This window comes from Carlito syrichta, unplaced genomic scaffold, assembly GCF_000164805.1.
Source record: "Carlito syrichta isolate Samal-C Ts95f unplaced genomic scaffold, Tarsius_syrichta-2.0.1 Scaffold315561, whole genome shotgun sequence".
Classification (NCBI taxonomy): domain Eukaryota; kingdom Metazoa; phylum Chordata; class Mammalia; order Primates; family Tarsiidae; genus Carlito; species Carlito syrichta.
In genome coordinates, this window is record NW_007259657.1 from 984,717 (window position 1) to 1,001,897 (window position 17,181).

General features: G+C 57.2%; 1 protein-coding gene across 1 annotated transcript in view; it reads left to right on the forward strand.

The window, feature by feature from the left end:
• CCDC88C (coiled-coil domain containing 88C) overlaps positions 1 to 10,728 on the forward strand; it is a 113,644-nt gene extending 102,916 nt beyond the window's left edge. Inside the window, exons 26-30 of the mRNA XM_021706412.1 lie at positions 752 to 940; positions 1,866 to 1,934; positions 4,426 to 4,494; positions 5,426 to 5,700; positions 9,718 to 10,728. Of these exons, the coding sequence (XP_021562087.1) occupies positions 752 to 940; positions 1,866 to 1,934; positions 4,426 to 4,494; positions 5,426 to 5,700; positions 9,718 to 10,728 (1,613 nt within the window). The remainder of the gene's footprint in view (positions 1 to 751; positions 941 to 1,865; positions 1,935 to 4,425; positions 4,495 to 5,425; positions 5,701 to 9,717) is intronic.
• The last annotated feature ends 6,453 nt before the right edge of the window (positions 10,729 to 17,181 follow it).

The following is a 17,181-nucleotide window of genomic DNA, read 5'->3' on the forward strand; positions in this document are numbered from 1 at the left end:
GTAGAGATGAAGTATCACTATGTTGCCCAGGCTGGTCTTGATCTCCTGGGCTCAAGCGATTTTCCCTTCTTGGCCTCCCACAGTTCTGGGATTACAGGCGCAAGCCACTGCACTCAGCCTAATTTTTATCTTGCATTTGGAGAGCCCATTTTCTTTCCTGTGGGAGTAGTTAGTTTTGGGGGTGTTTTTTTCTTATGATTCTATTTAATTCTGACATGAGTCTAGTTCACAGTAGAGAACTTAGAGATTGCAGGAAAGTGCAAGACCCGAGGTAAACCCCGTCCTGTGGTGGGTCCCACCACACAGGGGAAGGCTTCTTTTTGAAAAACTGGATACTGTGTGGCTGGCAATCAGTGTCCACGTGACATCCCGTGAAGCCACTGGCAGGACCCTCAGCCACAGGTGTGGGTGGCCCTGGTGACATCCGTCCGGCTCCTTGTGAGTCTAGGACTGGAGTTCAATGCAGCATCGCGTGGGGGCTCGCCTGTAGCTCCCGTGCTGAGCTTCCTACCAGTGCCTGGTGTCTCCTGAGTCTCCCTCTGTTCCTGCCCAGTTTGTGTGGCCATCACGAGAACTGGTGCCTGCCCCAGGGGCTCCAGCACAGGCCAGGTCTGCGCCGTGGCCTGGGCACCACTGCGGCCCAGCTTCTGTCTCTATCCTCGTGCCTTGCTGTCTCCGCTTCTTGGCCCTGGCATGGCGGCCAGCCTGGGCCTGGGACTGGCACCTTACTTCTGTGTCTCTTCTGCCTCAGGCCCCGGGAATCTGAGACCCAAGCGTGGCTCCCCACACAGAGGTGGCCCTGAATGCGCAGATGCCCTTGCAGACCATGCCATGAAGTCCCGGCCCTCGGAGCTGGGCCTGAGAACCTGCCCAAGCTCAGCCGCTGCTCCAGCCCCCACCACATCCACCCCCCTTGCCCGGCACCTGGGTCGCACCAAGGGTGAGTCGTGGGGCCCCTGTGGAGCCTTTGGGCAGTGACAGCGGTCATGCTTGATGTCACGATGCAGCCTCCACTCAGCCTTGCATGCCAGCCCTGCAGCTTTGGGCGGGAAACCAGATCTTGCAGAGGCCAGGTTGCAGTGGGACCAGGTGCTCTGAAGGTGATGGCTCCAGCTAGCTCCTGGGGGCAGGGGGAGAGGAAGAGGGGACTAGAACCAAGGCCTGGCTAAGCCTGGCAGCTGCCCTTGCCCACCTCGGGAGAGACTGGGAGACTTTTTTCCTGGAGGACACGCTAAGAGTCTCTGACCCATGAGTCCGTTGATGCAGTGGAGGCAGGTTGTCCTAAGCCGAACATGAGGGGATTTGGTGTAGGGTTCACAAGCTCCAGTCTCCAGGATACCAGTAGTTGAGGACTCACACCTTCAAACATGAAAATATCCCTTGGCCGGGTGTGGTGGCTCATACCTGTAATCCCAACACTTAGGGAGGCTGAGGTAGGAGGATCGCTTGAGCCCAGGAATTTGAGACCAGCCTTGGCAACATAGTGAGACCTCATCTCTATACAAAAAATGAAAAGATTAGCCATGCATGGCGGTATGTGCCTGCAGTCCCAGCTACTTGGGAGGCTGAGGCAGAAGGGTCTCCTGAGCCTAGGAGGTCAAGGCTGCGGTGAGCTACGATCGTGCCACGACACTCCAACCTGGGTGACAACGAGACCTTGTCTCTAAAGTACATAAGTAAGTCAAAAGTTGAGAGGCAGGAGTCAGGAGTGTGAGGTCGATGTGTCCCTCCCTCTACCCCAGAGCAGATGCTGTCTACATTGGGCGTCAGGGAGGCTCGGGGTTGGCTGCCTAGCTGGGAAGACCGGAAGTCCTGCAGATGTTGGCTGCTCTGTAGCCCTGACTCACGGTCTTGTTTCGCCTCAGGCTATAATTCGGATGACAGCCTCTGTGAGCCATCCCTAGAGCTCGAGGCCATCGGGCACAAGCAGTACGGTGAGTGGGGCCCCATGCCCCCTGGCTGGGTTCTCAGACTGACTTTCACTAGCGACACCTTTCCCAAAAGCTGAGGCCCTTGTGGAGCCCAGCACAAGCCAGGTGAAGGGGGCCCGGGGGTGCGCTCCGCCTTGCCCTCCTGGGGGCCTAAGCCTGTGGCTTCTGCTGACATACCTCCAGTGGCGGGGAGCTCACTGCCTCCCGAGCACCGTGCTCCTGGAAGCTCTGATCTTCCTCAAGCTCCCCCCCAACTGCAGGTTTGCTGGGAGTCCATGTGGGGGGGGGGGCATTCGCTGCAGGAAAGTTTCTCGCTGTCCTCACTGGGGCCATAGTTGTCCTGAGTCTGAGAAATCCTCAGGAGCTCTCGATTGATTTAGGATTGGGAATTTCTGCAGAAAGGAGATAGCACACTATACCAACCTTCTCAAAAGTTACAAGCTCACAGTCGTGTGTGGTGGTTCATGCCTGTCATCCCAGCACTTTAGGAGGCTGAGACATGAAGACTGCTTGAGTCCAGGAGTTCAAGACCAGCCCGGGAAACATAGCAAGAGCTTGTCTCTACAAAAAAAATAAAATAAATAAAAAACTAGCCAGGCGGGCTTGGTGGCTCAACCTGTGATCCCAGCACTTTGGGAAGTCAAGGCGAGTGGATTGTCTGAGCCTGGGCAACTTGGTGAGACCTCGTCTCTACAACAAATAAAAAAAAAAAATTAGCCAGGCATGGTAGTATGTACTTGTAGTTCCAGCTGCTTGAAAGACTGAGACAGAAGGATCACCGGAGCCCAGCAGGTCAATGCTGCGGTGGCCATGAGTGTGCCACTGCACTCCAGCCTGGGCAATGGAGAGAGGCTTCAACTCAAAAAAACCCGAGGAGTGGGGGCACCCACCTGTAGTCTCAGCTACTCAGGAGGCTGAGGCGGGAGGACCACCTGAATCCAGGAGGTTGAGGCTGCAGTTGAACCATGAAGGTCTCCAGCCTGGGCAGCAGAGTGGGACCCCAACTGAAAAAAGAAAATTGCTGTTTTGTTTTAATTTTTGAAAAGCAGCCACACATGGGTAGGAAAATTGTCCTTTAAAACCCTCCAAGTGTCAGTTTAACTCAGTTCACTTCTTATGTGAACAATAAGGGGATAAGCTGGGTTCCCATCTATCCTGTCCGTGGTCTAAGGTTGTGTGACATAGACGTTCATTCAGACATCGGTGTTTATGGTCTGTGGGAGTCAGGACGGGGCCTGTGTCCTTATGCCAAGGGAAAACCTGTCCGCTGGAGTCTGCTAGGCCTAGCTTGGCCCAAGCTGTCAGATGTGTGACTGGTCAGTGGTACACAGGTTCCTGTTCACACCCCGAGTCCTCCGGCTCCTCTCAGGAGAAGGGGCATGGTTTGCCATGCAGCACCTGAATAAGCAAAGGTGTTTCTGGGCTGGTACTCAGTTCCCCAGTTCCCCAGAGCATTGAGCCTCTTCCTTCTGAAGAAAGGCGTATAGTGTCTCTTCTCAGAGGGACTTGCTGTTTTCATGAGTGCCAGTCACACTGCACTCCTCCTGGCCCTGTTGGCTCCTGGGTTTCCAGCGTCTGCTGCCACGGGGCTCCCCTGCCCTTGGGGACAGGCACCCTGGGGCCCCAGATGCCTGAGTGACTTTGCCTGGGGGCAGAAGGCCAGGGGTGCCCAGTGTTTCTGGCTCCTGACAACACAGCATGCCTGACACCCAACATGTGCTGGGCGTGTGATGGGTATGCTCCCATCCCTGGGCTGCAGAGTCCAGCAGAACAGATGCCAGACATAGGACCGATGACCACAGGGTGGCCCAGGAGAGGCCTGGATAGCTGACTTGCCTGGCATCATCCTTCCCAGTGTTGGGGCCAGCTGGCAGGGCACAGACATACACAGGCGAGCCCTGCAGTGGCCGGGGATGCAGGTGGGTTCTCCTGTGTTCTCCTGCGAGCCCTGATTCTTCCTTGGGGCATATTTGAGCTTGAGGTGGAGCAGAAGCTGAGGGGCACAGCAGGGCCTCTTCCCGAGGATCCAGCACCCGCTCCCCAGAGCCACCCAGCAGGAGGCCTCCCTGCACAGCACACACGCTTGCACACACATGTGTGTGCACATGTAACCTAGAATGCTCTCATCTCTGTCTCTGAGGTCTCCATAGGGACCATTCACGCATGTTCCAGAAAGCTACATGTTCCCTGTGCCTGGGACTGGGCAGCCCCTTTCTCATCTGTGGTCTGTAGAGGGGAGAATGTCCTGAACCACGACTGCAAGCCTGGTGGACGCAGATGGCCAATGCTGTCCCTGCTGGTGGCCTGCATGTGCCGTGCCCACGCATGCTGGGTGAAATTGAGCTTCCTCAGGGTGTGCAAGGAACCCAGAGCACTCTTCAGGGCCTGGGCCTGGGCCTAGGCTTGGAGTTGCTTGGTGCTTTCCCCGCTGGAGGGTTAGTGGGTGTTCCTGGCATTGGCTCTGAAGCTAAACGCAACGCCCGTATCCCTGCAGCATCCCGACGAACCAGCGTGGATGGCAGCAGGAGCGCCTCTAGCAGCAGTTCCCCGCTGCACCTCAAGGGTGTGTCCTTGACTCCTGGGGGCTTTCAGGAGCTCACTCAGGGGCCGACTCCGGGCTCATGTTTTATTATGATTTTTTTTTCTGTCGGGTTTTCTGTCACCCAGACTGGAGTGCAGTGGCATCATCATGGCTCACTGCAGCCTCGACCTGTCTCAGCCTCCCTCCCCAGTAGCTGGGACTACAGGCACACACCACCATATCCTGCTCATTTTTATATATATTTTTATAGAGATGAGGTCTCGCTGTGTTGCCCGGGCTGATCTCGAACTCCTGGCCTCAAGCAATCCACCTGCCATGGCCTCCCAAAGTACTGGGATTACAGGCATGAGCCGCTGCACCGCACCTAAATAAACTTTTTAAAAAAATTTTTTTTATGAGTTGGATCCTCACTTTGTTACCCAGGCTGGAGTGCAACGGCATGCTTACAGCTACCCCAGTGTTGACCTGCTGGCCTCCAGCAGTCGTTCCAAGTAACCGGAACTTATGGGCGTGTACTACCATGCTCAGCTAAATTTTTTTAATTTATTGTAGAAACGAGGTCTCACCAAGTTGCCCCAGCTGGTCTTGAACTTGCAGGCTTAGGCAATCCACCCTCCTCAGCCTCCCAAAGTGCTGGGATTACAGGCTGAGCCACCAAGCCCAACCCTAAATAAACTTTTAATACTTGGATTGGTGAGTGGTAGTGAGGGGAGGTGCCTTCAGCCAATAGTAATTTAAACTTCAGAGGCTGTTCAGTTTCATGTTACTTTGTTTGTAAAGGCCAAAATGAAGCGCCAAAATGAAGCTTGAAAGGTTCCCTCCAGCATCCCTGCCTGGCAGGAATGAGCCTGGGGGCTTCGGGCAGGTTTTCTTCGTTCCATGTGGGCGAGGGATAGGACGGCACCCATGGGAACCACATGACTGAGTACCCCTGTCGCCTGCCTGCACCCAGGTTCCTCCGACCAGCTCCATGGCCGCCCTGAGAGCTTCAGCAGTGAAGACCTGATACCCTGCAGAGACCAGGACGCCAGCATCCAAGGGCACCCCGTCCTCGGCCGCCACGAGCACCCCCCGCCGTGGAACGGGCCTGTCCCCCAGGAGGGTGTCCAGAAGAGGAGCTCAGCCCCGCCTCATGCCGGCCCACGGCCCTGCGCGGTCCCACCCAGCAACGAGATGGTCACCCTGGAGGAATTCCTGAAGGAGAGTAGCCGGGACTCGCCCTCCCATGTGAGTGGCCAGGATGCTGTGGGCTGGGCCCCACTCTGGGGTGGGGCGGGGGAGGCAGCATGAGAGGGCAGGAGGCTGGGCTAGGTACCAGACGGCCTCAGTGTGGGAGGGGCCGCAGAGCATGGGTCAGCGGACCACCCCCAGCTGGCCACCAGGCCTTGGAGGTTGCCCTCCTCCAGGTCTGGGAGGTGAGCTGGCAAGGCGTGGGGCCAGCTTGCGGGGGAAGGGATGGCTTGGGGCCAGCACAGAGGGGAAGGATGACACGGGGCCAGTGCTGGGGGGAGAGATGGTATGGGGGAGGTGGTGGCTGGCACTCCGCTTGCAGGACTAGGATCTCACACTAGGTTTTATTTATTTTTGAGTTAGGGCCTCACTCTGTCACCTAGGCTGGAGTACAGAGGCATGATCATGGCTCACCACAACCTCAATCTCTTGGGCCCAGGCGATCCTCCTCCTCAGTCTCCCCAGTAGCTATGATTAGCACATGGTCGCACGCCTGGCCTCACAATAAGACTTGCGGCAGAGCCCTGGGTCCCTGCCTGCCCTTTGTCTTACCCACCAGGGGCTAGCTGACACCCAAGGGCCTGGAAGGGGCCAGAGTATGTGTTTTAAGCATCCATATAGTGCACCCTTGGTGGCAGCTGCTCAGCTCTGCCGCCTTGGAGTGTGAGCCTTGATCATAAGGCGTGGATAGACGGGGCTGCTGTCCAGTAAACTGTGACTTCTGACACTAGTGTTTGAATTTCAAATGAATTTCACTTGTCGGGAAGTACGTTCCTTTTAGAGCAGGGGTCCCTAACCCCTGGGCCACAGAGTGGTACCAGTTTGTCGTCTGTTAGGAACCTGGCCGCACAGCAGGAGGTGAGCAGCAAGAAAGCTTCATCTGTGTTTATGCCTGCTCCCCATGGCTCGAATTACCACCTGAGCTCTGCCTCCTGTCTGTTCAGCAGCGGCATTAGATTCCCACAGGAGCGTGAACCCTATTGTGAACTGCACACGTGAGGGATCTAGGTTGCTGCTTCCTAGGAGAATCTGATGCCTGATGATCTGAGGTGGAGCTGAGGCGGTGATGCTAGCTCTGGGGAGTGGCTGCGAATACAGATCAGCATGAGCAGTGAGGACTGACTGCACATCCCACCCCTACACCTTCAGTGGGAAAATTGTCTTCCATGACACTGGTCCCTGATGCCAAAAAGATTTTGGACTGCTGTTTTGCAGTTTCTTTCTGGTCATTTGAAAGTGTAGAAACGCTCTCAGCTCCCAGGCTGTAGGAATGTGGGCAGCAGGCCGGGCTGGTCAGGCTCTGCCCTGTGGCCCCAGGCCCTGAACACCGTCTGCTAACACTGTCCTCAGCCGGCTGTCCAGCGCCTGCCTTCAACCATGCGCCATGTATGCCTCTGACTCTGGATCCAGTCTGAGGGCCATCGGGAGCTGGGGGGGTGTAAGGGCGCCATCTCACCATCAAGGGCTAGCCTGTCAGTCTCCTTTCTGTCCCCCTTGAACAAGTATAGCCAGGCCTTCTCTGGCCCTGCTGTAGACCATAATCGGGTTGCCAGGGCTCAGTGGCACAGGATGGAGCACTTGTTGGGTGGGTGTTTCTGTCCGCTGGGAGGTGTGCACAGTGCCTTCCTCGAGCGACCAAGCACAGAGATTTCTGGAGGCTGTCACTGAATGCAGGTGGGGCCACCTCACAGGTGAACCAGGAGGGTATAAGTCAGGCCCCTTCTCCCTCCATTCATGTTTCTAATTGTGTGCGGAGAACTGGGAAGGCCAGGCAGTGCAAGTTGGGCTTGCCTGGAGGACTCCAGAGCCCTGATGTGGTGATACTCAAACACTGGTGCACCAGCATCACCAGGGCCTCCCCAGACCCCAGAGGCTGTCCCTGGGTTTTCGATTCAGTGGACCTGAGGTGGGGCTTTAGTGCATCCCAGGGGATGCTCTGGCTGTGCCAGTGCCACTCTGAGAACTGCCAGTCTAGGGTGGAACAGAGACACTCCAGGAGCCAGGCGCCTGCAAATGGGGGCCAGCTGGCTGTGCCCGTTCATCTCTGTTCTTTCCCTCCAGGGGTCTCAGGCTCCTCCCTGCTCAGCTCAGACCCTCTCCATGGTCACTATCCTCACATTCTGCATTGCAACCCATCTCTCGTAGCTGTGTGGCTGCCATGGAGCCTGCTGGAAGCAGGGGTGTGGCCCCGGCAAGCTACTTTTCCCTTATGCCTGGAGTATTTGCTCCCGCCACCCAGTGCCCCGACACCCGCTGCCCTCCCCAGTGAGCCCCTAACATGGGCAGTCGCTTCCTGTCCCAGAGAAGGATGATGGCACACCCACCCACACCCCTGCTCCCTGGGGTACTAGGGATGCTAGGTGGTATCACAAGACAGGGCTTCCTGGGTGACCAGAAGTGGTGGAGTCAAGACATGGCCGTGGGCGGAGAGAAGCTGGCTGGAGCGGCCAGAGCTCTGGAGTCAGACACTGGGGCTCATCCTAGCTCGGCCTCCGTCCAGATGTGTGACCTGTAGGCCTCCGTGACTTCCGTTTCTTGACTTGGTTTGGGGGTTTTTTCTTTGTTTTTTGAGTCAGGGACTCGCTCTTTCGCCCAGGCTGGAGTGCAGTGGCATGGTCATGGCTCACAAAAGTCTCAGTTTCCTGGGCTCAGGTGATCCTCCTGCCTCAGCCTTCTGAGTAACTGGGACTGCAGGCACACACCACCAGATCCAGCTAATTTTTTTATTTTTATTTTTTCTTGTAAAGACGAGGTCTTGCTATGTTGCCCAGTCTGGTCTCCAACCTCTAGCCTCAAGCGATCCTCCTGCCTTGGCCTCCCAAAGTGGTGGAATTACAGTGAGCACTACTATATCTAGCTAAGTTTCTTTATTTTTTTGTAGAGATAAGTTCTCACTATGTTGCCCAGGCTGGTGGTTTCTTGACCTTGACCTTTAAACAACCCTGCAAGGTTGCTTTGAGAGTTAAAGGAGCTTCCTTTCAAGTCCATTTGCAGTTCCTAGGACAGCAGGTGATAGGTGGCTCCTTAGGTAGGAATGACCGTGGGTCTCACTGGACACCCACCAAGACTGGAGCATCAGACCAGCTGGAACAGTGGCCACATCTGTTAGGCAACACCAGGTCCAGATGTGGTCATGGCAGGAGTTGTGGGCAGTACAGGGGCTCCCAAGCCACTGCCTGTCCCCCAGATGGCTACCTTGACCCCCATGTCCCACGAATGTGCATCCCTTTTCTTTCTGTGCCCGTCAGCCTCAGGAGAAACCTCTGCTCATAGGAAGCTGCAGCTGCCTGATGGAGTCCTATACCAGGACCTCTGTTGCTCTGCTGTTCCTGAGGCGGTGACCAAGGATACTGCTCCCTGAGCAGGGGACGCACAGCCTACCAGCAGCTGGACAGGAACAATCTGGCAGCTGGGCCGTCCTATGGGCTTCCCTGGGCAGCCCCGCCCTCCCACTGCAGGGCCCTCTGCCCCAGCTGCCCACCCCAGCCCCGTCTCCCCTTTCTGGGACCAGGAGATAGGTCCCGGCAGGGGCAGTGTAGGCTCCAGCCTCTCAGGACTTGCTCCTGTCTCTCTTCCTCTCAGGAGCTCAAGTCCTTGGGGTGTCCCCGTGCATGCTGAGTGACCAGGTGGCGGTTCACGCTGGTCAGATTCTCAGCCCCTCCCTGCTCAGTGCAGAATTGAGAGGCAGACTGAAGCTGTCGCTTTCAGCCAGACCCTCTGTGCCAGCCAGGTGTCACCAGCCCTGGGGGGTCCTTCCCCTCCCTGACCTGCTTCCTTGCCTGTGACGTTAGGACACTGCCTGGGAGAATCTGGGCTGTTTCCTGGTGGCCTGCATGCTGCCCTGACTGCTCAGCGTTTCACTGGGGGGTGTGTGGTGGGTGCTGTGTGCCTTGACATTGTAGAGGCAGAGACCGCGGTCCTGGCCACATGGGCTGCTTGAGGCATGCTGGTGGGCGGAGGCTGCAAGGGCACCTCGCCTCACTCCTGCCTTCCCTCCTTACCCTCTTCCCTCAGGACACTCCCAGCTGCCAGGATTATTTGCTGAGTGATTACTTCCGGAAGACCAGTGATGCCCCGGTCATCGGAGGCCAGCCAGGACCACCCGCCCGGAGGGAGGGGGCCAAGACGCCCACCAGCCTGGTGGCCCCCACTGTCAAGATGGCCCCGCACACCACGGAGGCGAGGCTCTCCAAGCCCGGGCACTATGTGAAGCCAAACCTCAGGCCTGCCGAGGCCGAGGCCCTGCTCAGCACACCCCCACGCCCCGCACAGCCCCCTCAGAGCCTGTCTCTGGGCAGATCCCGGCAAGCCGCTGTGTCCCCTGCTCCCCATGTCCCTGCCAGCCGGAGTGCCTCCCTGAGTCGGGCCTTCAGCCTGGCCTCAGCTGACCTTCTCCGGGCCAGCGGGCCAGAGACCTGCAAGCAGGGGTCTCCTCCAAAGCCAGAGGACCCTGAGGCCCCAGGGGGGCAAGAGACCGGCAGCCACATCTCACAGAGCCCCACACCCTCTGGCTCGCACAGCCTGGCCCGGGAGTGGACCCTGCTGGGGGGAAGGGCCAGCAGCTCCTGCCAAGGCCCCAGTGCCCGCAGCCGGCCACCGGACACCCGGCGCTTCTCCCTGGCTCCCCCAAAGGAGGAGAGGCTGGCCCCACTGCAGCTGTCCGCCACGGCCCCTGCCCTCGCCCTCTCCGTGGGAGGCGGCCCCAGCCCCCAGCTCCAGCCCTTCCCACCCGTGGCCCCTCCAGCCACCAGGACCAAGCCCAAGACGCCACCACACTTGAGTGAAGTGGCCACCATTGCCCCTGTCCGGGCGAGCCTCAGCCCCTTGGAGGGAGACGGGTCCCCCGGGAAGGGCTATGGGGAAGGCCTCTTGGCCAAGAGCTCAGGACGGTCTCCAGATGCAGCTCCCCACACAGGCCGGGGCCCTGAGGACTTCAGCCGAGGGGGCAGCTCAAAGAGCACGCCTGCATCCCCCGAGCCTGGTGGGGACCCACAGACGGTGTGGTATGAGTACGGCTGCGTGTGATGGCATGGGCCAGTTGAGTCTGGCCTGGAGCTCCTGGCTCCCTCTGACTCCGCCAGTCTCTTCTCAGCCTGGGTGCTGGAGGGGATGGGGGAGGGGCCACGTCTCCTGCTTGCTCTGTTGGTGAAAGTGCTGTGCCAAACCCTAGGAGGGTGCCACTCCTGGTGTGGACCACGACTCCTATGTGCACAGCATCCAGCCCCTGGTCTCTTCACTTGGTGTGAGGCCCCTCGGCAGGGCATGCTTGGTAGAGCACATGCTTGCAGTGTGACCTCTGTGACCGCATGCATGCCCACCCTGCAGGTCACAGGCCCTGCTGGGTCTGAAGACCCACTCCCCCTCCCAAGAGCCATTTGGTCCTGAGGGAATTCCTGACCAGCCATGCCACAAATACCTGGAGGGCCATGGGCAGACCCCAAAGTCAAGCCTGCTATGAAGCCCAGGAGTGTGACTGGCCCTTCCCAGGGCCCTGAGCGTGTCCCCTGACCCCAAGGCCAAGGGTGGCCTTCAAGGCCAGTGATGTGTAGCCTCAGGCATCTGTATGCCTCTCCAACTGGTTCCAGTCTCTGCATGGTGGACTTGGGACCACACAAGCACTCGCCTTCCCGGCCTCCCTGCTTCACTTCTAGAAACACTGGATCTGCTGGGCCCAGGGAGCGGGATGGGGAGCCCCGCCTGATCCCTCCCTGCAAGCGTGTACAGAGCGGGGGCCGTGCACCTGACTCCTGGCAAGTGTGCACCCAGCGAGAGCTGTGCAGCCCGGTTTTCCTGCCTCGGATGGGATATTATTTTATTTCCAAATAGCTTTTTGGGGTAGAAACCAGATTTCTTTTAATATATTCCACATACGTGCACGAGTGTGAGACGCATATGCTCGGGGTTCTGTCTGTGCCCACTGGGGCTGTCCTCCTGGGAATCTCACCTGCTGCTTCTGTATTTGGTTGGATTCCTGGCCTATTTTGTTCCTGCTGTTGGTGCTTTTCCCGGGGTGAGCAAAGCCTGCTGATGGCTAACACTTTTCTTTTTCTGGTTTAATGTTTTGAGAAGGAAATGGGGGACCTAGTGTTTGCAGGATGCACTTGAGGAGTAGGGTTGGTGTCAAGCAGCTACCATCTGGACCTGAGGGTGGGCTGGAATAAAATAGAACGGGGAAGCACATGCTGGTGTCGTCACTGTGAGTGGCGGGGTGTGGACTCAGCTCCCTGTCCCCTGGCTCCACATCCCAGGCTCTTGGCCGCAGAACCCACTGCTCGCTCTGCACAACCAGCCAGACTCAAGTGAAGAGTGCAGACCCTCATGTATACAACTACTCCCTGCTGCATCTTCTGAAGCCAGCTCCATCATGGCAGGGCTCCGCGGGGAGGGCCCTTGGAATCCCAAGGCTGCTCAGCCCCACATGCTGGGCCTGGGATCTGCAGCTTTGGCCAATGCTGAAACCAGGGCTGGACAGGGAAGGGAGCGGGTGTGTGGACCCACACAGGCGCCAGGTCCTCCCTACAGTGTCCCACTGCTGCCCCAGGGCTGCGTCCCTGCCTCTGCTTGTTAAGATCCTCCTTCCTGTCACCCCTCCCCCATACCCACCGTGGCACTGCAGTTGGCCCTTGTGTCTGCTGCAGGACGACGTCCACACTGCCCAAGACAGGAGGAGCACGGCCATCCATGAGCCGCATCCATGTAGCCTTAGTGGGGGCTGACACCTGCAAGTCGTTCCTTGGAGTACTCAGCCTCTGTCCTTTGATGCTCCCTCTGGGACAGTCTCAGAAGCCCCTTCACCTGCCCATTCCTCCCGCAGACAGCCACTGGGTCCAAGCCCTGGTCACTGCAACCACTCCTGGTCCTCGCTCATCCTCCAGGGCCACTCTCCCCCCAGCATCCCCCAGTTACCCCACACGCACATCTTTCAGGGCCCCTCCTGTGCATGGGCCACCTGCAGGTGCTGACCTCCAGCCTGGCCTCTCCTGATTTCAGGTCTGGGGTCCCTCACCTGCTGGGACTCTGCCTTCCATTCCCCCTTGTTCCTGAGTACCCTCCATAGCACAGCCCTGTCTCCACTCCCACAGTTTACAGGTCACCTGACGTGAGAGTGTGAATCTGGCCGTCCCCTCTGCCAGCTGTCCCCGTGGCAGGTCATCCTGTCCAACCAGCTGGTCTCTCAGGCCCTCCCTCTTCAATCTCCAGCGGGGTCCTGTGGGTTGGGTAGGAGGGCTCCCGCTAAGGTTGCAAGGGCCCACAGGTCCCTGAAGTCAGAGGCCTTCGGCAGGACCCTGGCTTCTGGGCCTGCACGTGAGTCACACCCCTCCTCCCACAACTGTGTTCCTTCTCCCTGTACCTACCCCTCACCTCAAAGCCTGTGCTGGTTCCCCCACAGGACGCTGGCAGACCTCTCCCTTCCCTGTGTCCTGTTCCCCATCTGCTGGCTTCAGCTCAGACCTTGCTCCCTTCCACAGCACACCCCAAACAACCGTGTCTGGGGGCAGGACTACGGGGTTACAGCCTGGGTTCCAGGGCCCCGTGCAGTATGTGACCTAGAGTGTGGAGACACAGCCAAGTGGGGCTGAGTATTCATGTTGGTAGCTCGGGGCGAGGTCTGGCCAAAGAAAGTTTTGGGGTCACACACAGTGGCTCATGCTTATAGTCCCAGCACCCTGGGAGGCTGAGGTGGGAGGATAGCTTGGGCCCAGGAGTTCAAAACCAGCCTGGGCAACTTGGCAAGATCTTGTCTCTACAAATATCAACAAAATTAGCCAGATGTGGTGGTGCGTCTGTAGTCCCAGCTATTTGGGAGTCTGAGGCAGGAGGACTGCCTGAGCCCAAGAAACTGAGGCTGCAGTGAGCCATGATGGTGCTACTGCACTCCAGTCTAGGTGACAAAGTAAGACATTGACAAGAAACCAAAAAGTGTTGGGATCAGCTGTAAGACAAGATGGGTTATTTGGGGAGCACAGTGGACCCATTTGCAGAGGCTCGCCTGTGGGAGCCCCAGCCAGCATTGGATGCTGACCACAGGATACCAGCCAGCCTCCAGGAGGGGAGAGAGGTGTGTGTATACAAGTAATAGGGATGTAAAAGATGTGATAATTGGCCGGGTTCAGTGGCTCAGCCTGTAATCCCGGCACTTTGGAAGGCCAAGGTGAGTGGTTTGCCTGAACCCGTGGGTTCGAGATCCACCCGGGCAACTTGGCGAGACCTTGTCTCTACAATAAATCAAAAAATTAGCCGGGCTTGGTAGCGGGGCTTGTAGTTCCAGCTACTTGGAAGGCTGAAGCAGAAGGATTGCAAAGCCCAGCAGGTTGAGGATGCGGTGACTGGGAACATCCGACTGCACTCCAGTCTGGGTGACAGAGTGAGACTCCAACTCAAAAAAAAGTGACAATCTATAAGCAGTACATATGCTACTGTGTATTATAAAAATCTATGGTCAACAAACTTCCAGAGATCTCATAGACCGTGCCAGGCTAGCACGTTGGCAGCTGACCTGCACTTGGAATGGCCAGTGGGGGTGGTGCCAACATGCGTGTGATTGGCATGTTCCTTTACGTCGGCATGTGAGCTGGGAGAGAAGCGGATCTGACATGCCTTGGACCCTCATTCACAAGCACCATGGGTGCCTTTGTCTGACCAGGTAGCCATCTCTGGATGCTGGGTGGGTGCATGCTTAGTCTCTGGTGTTGCTCCCACCACAGTGGCTCAGCTGTAGGGTGACTCCCACCATTCAGTGATGAGTGCACACCCTGGACAGGCCTCAGGTCAGGACTGGAGCCTGTCACAGACCCCAGGGTGGCCAGCCAGGAACGTCCCCTTCCCTCACGCTCCAGCTAGGCAGCAGGCCACATGGAGACCCCTGTTACAGAAGGATGTATCCACCTGCTGACCCCCTCGCAGCCTGCACAGTGAGCGTCTTCACACTCCCTCATGGGAGTCAGTCGACCCCAGGCTGGCTTGGACCTGAGCAGCCTGCCCGGACCAGATCGGTTCACCTGGACTGGGGCCCGGCCCCTGGCTCCCTTGAGCTCACCTTTAGTTCATTAATACTAAAAACCCCACCCTGGAGAGCCTGCAGCCATTCCCTGCATGAGGGATGGACCATGAGCTGGTTCTCATGCTGGGCTGTATGATAGAAACCTCACGTGTGATGCTGTCTGGCCAGGTGCCTTTTACCTTGCGGCGAGGCTTCCTGGCCCATGGCCGCTCCCGGGCCATCTCCCTGGACGTGAGCTGAATAAAGCCCGTGTCACATCCATTGTCTCCAGTCATTTCTTCAGCCTGTCGGACACAGCACCTTCCCTTTGAGGGGAGTACTAAGGGTCCAGCATTTCACAGACACAGCATGCTTTTTTAAAAATTGAGATGTTTACATTCCATGACATTCACCAAGACATTTGATCTCTCACTGTCAGAGACACCAGACAATGACATAAATCAAGCTCTGGGTTGTGGCCTCCTCCCATTTCTGCGGTGTAAATACTCTTGCCAAGGGCAGCCAATGTCAGGTCAACCAGTGTTGAATATGTCACTAAGCTCAGAGCTGGGAGGGGTCGAGGCCCCTGAAGGCTCACAGGTCACTGGCATGAGGCAGGTTGATTAGCAGGAGAAGAGGCAGGCACAGTCATGTGACATGTACATAAGAACCTTCAGGCAAAGGCCCAGCCTCCCAAGTACAGAAGCAAATGGACCTCTTGAGGTCACAGGAAGGGAGGAGAATTTCGAGGGGCGACAGTAGGTTGCCAGGGGCATGCTCAGGGCAGAATCAGCTAGCAGGTGGTTTTCTTTGGAACGTAAATGGTCCTTGGAGACAGTTACTACCTTAACAGGGGTCTGTTGGTGTGGTCAGAATCTCGGCCCTCTTTCCTGTCCTGGAGTGAGAGCACAGGAAGGGAAGGACAGTTGTTCCTGGCAGGTCAGTCCTACCTTTTTTTTTTTTTGGTTGTTTTTTTTTTTTGAGTCAGTGTCTCTCTCTGTACCCTAGGCTGGAGTGCAGTGGCATAATCATGGACACCACAGCCTCAATCTCTTGGGCTCAGGCAATCCTGTCTCAGCCTCCCGAGTAGCTGGGACTATAGGTGTGTGCTACCATGCCCATCTAATTTTCTTTTTTTTGTGGCGGCGATGAGATCTTGCTATGCTGCCCAGGCTGGTCTTGAACTCCTGGCCTCAAGCAATCCTCCCACCTCGGCCTCCCAAAGTGCTGGAATTACAAGTGTGAGTCACCGTGCCTAGCCTCTAAGGGTTTTTTTGGTTTGTTTTTTTGTTTTTTTTGAGTTGGAGTCTCACTCTGTCACCCAGACTGGAGTACAGTGGCCGTTCTCAGCCACCGCAGCCTCGATCTGCTGGGCTCCGGCAATCCTTCCACCTCAGCCTTCCAAGTAGCTGGAACTACAGGCTCATTTTGATTTATTGTAGAGATGAGGTCTCGCCAAGTTGCCCAGGTGGGTCTCGAACCTGCAGGCTCAGGCAATCCACTCACCTCAGCCTCCCAAAGGCGCGGGATTACAGGCTGAGCCACCGAGCCCGGCTTGGGTTTTTAACTCAAAATACTCATGATACCAGGGAGCCCTATTTGGGGGTGACATCTTTTGACCTCCTTCCCTGAGGAGAGACGTGTAGCACCCCATAGACCTGCATCACACACCACAGACGCGGCAGGTGGAACCCGGGAGGGTAAACAGTAAAACAGAAAGTGGTGAACTTTGAGTACTACCTTTGTTTTTAGTGCAATTTCTGTGATTGTGAGTTTACATAAGTTAATTTTTAATGCCGCCCATGCTTAGTAAGTGGCTTGCAAAACTCTGGGAAATCTTCAACCTGTTCTCACAAGCAGTGCGGGCGGCCCTGGCATGGGGTATGGAGACAGCCATCGAGAGAGCATCGTAGGATCAGGAGCCTGAAGCCAGGAGTCCAGGCTGCCCCGACCCTGGAGCCTGAGCCGTGGGAGATGGAGAAATATGAAGCCTAGAGTCCGGGCTGCCCGAGCCCCACAGGTAGGTGCAGCCTACATGGATGGGTTCCAGGATGACTTTCCTCTTGTTCCTGGAGTGGTCTCAGACAGGAGCACCAGGACAGCGGGAGAGAGGGCTGGATCCCAAGGACTCAGGGTCAAGCATAGCAGACTCAGACCAAGCAGCCTGGTGCCACCAAGCTCCGTAGCCCCAACGCATACAGCAGAGTCTAGATCTGAGCGAGGTTTCCTTCTCACTGGGGCGCATGGAAGGCTGCTGGGCGCCACTGGAGCTGGAGGACCCCGGGCTTCTCCCTCCTGTCTCCCTCCTTTCTCCTTCCCTCCTTCCGTCTCCCTCTTCCTGCTCTCCCTCTTCCTGCCCTCCCTCCTCCTCTCTTCATTCCACCCTCCCCAGGAAGCAGAAAGAGTGCCCCTGGAGAGTGTGGCCTTTCCACCTGCAGGGGGCAAGGGTCACCTGGCAGAGTTCACTGTAAGGCAGGGTGGGGGGATAACCTTCTTCC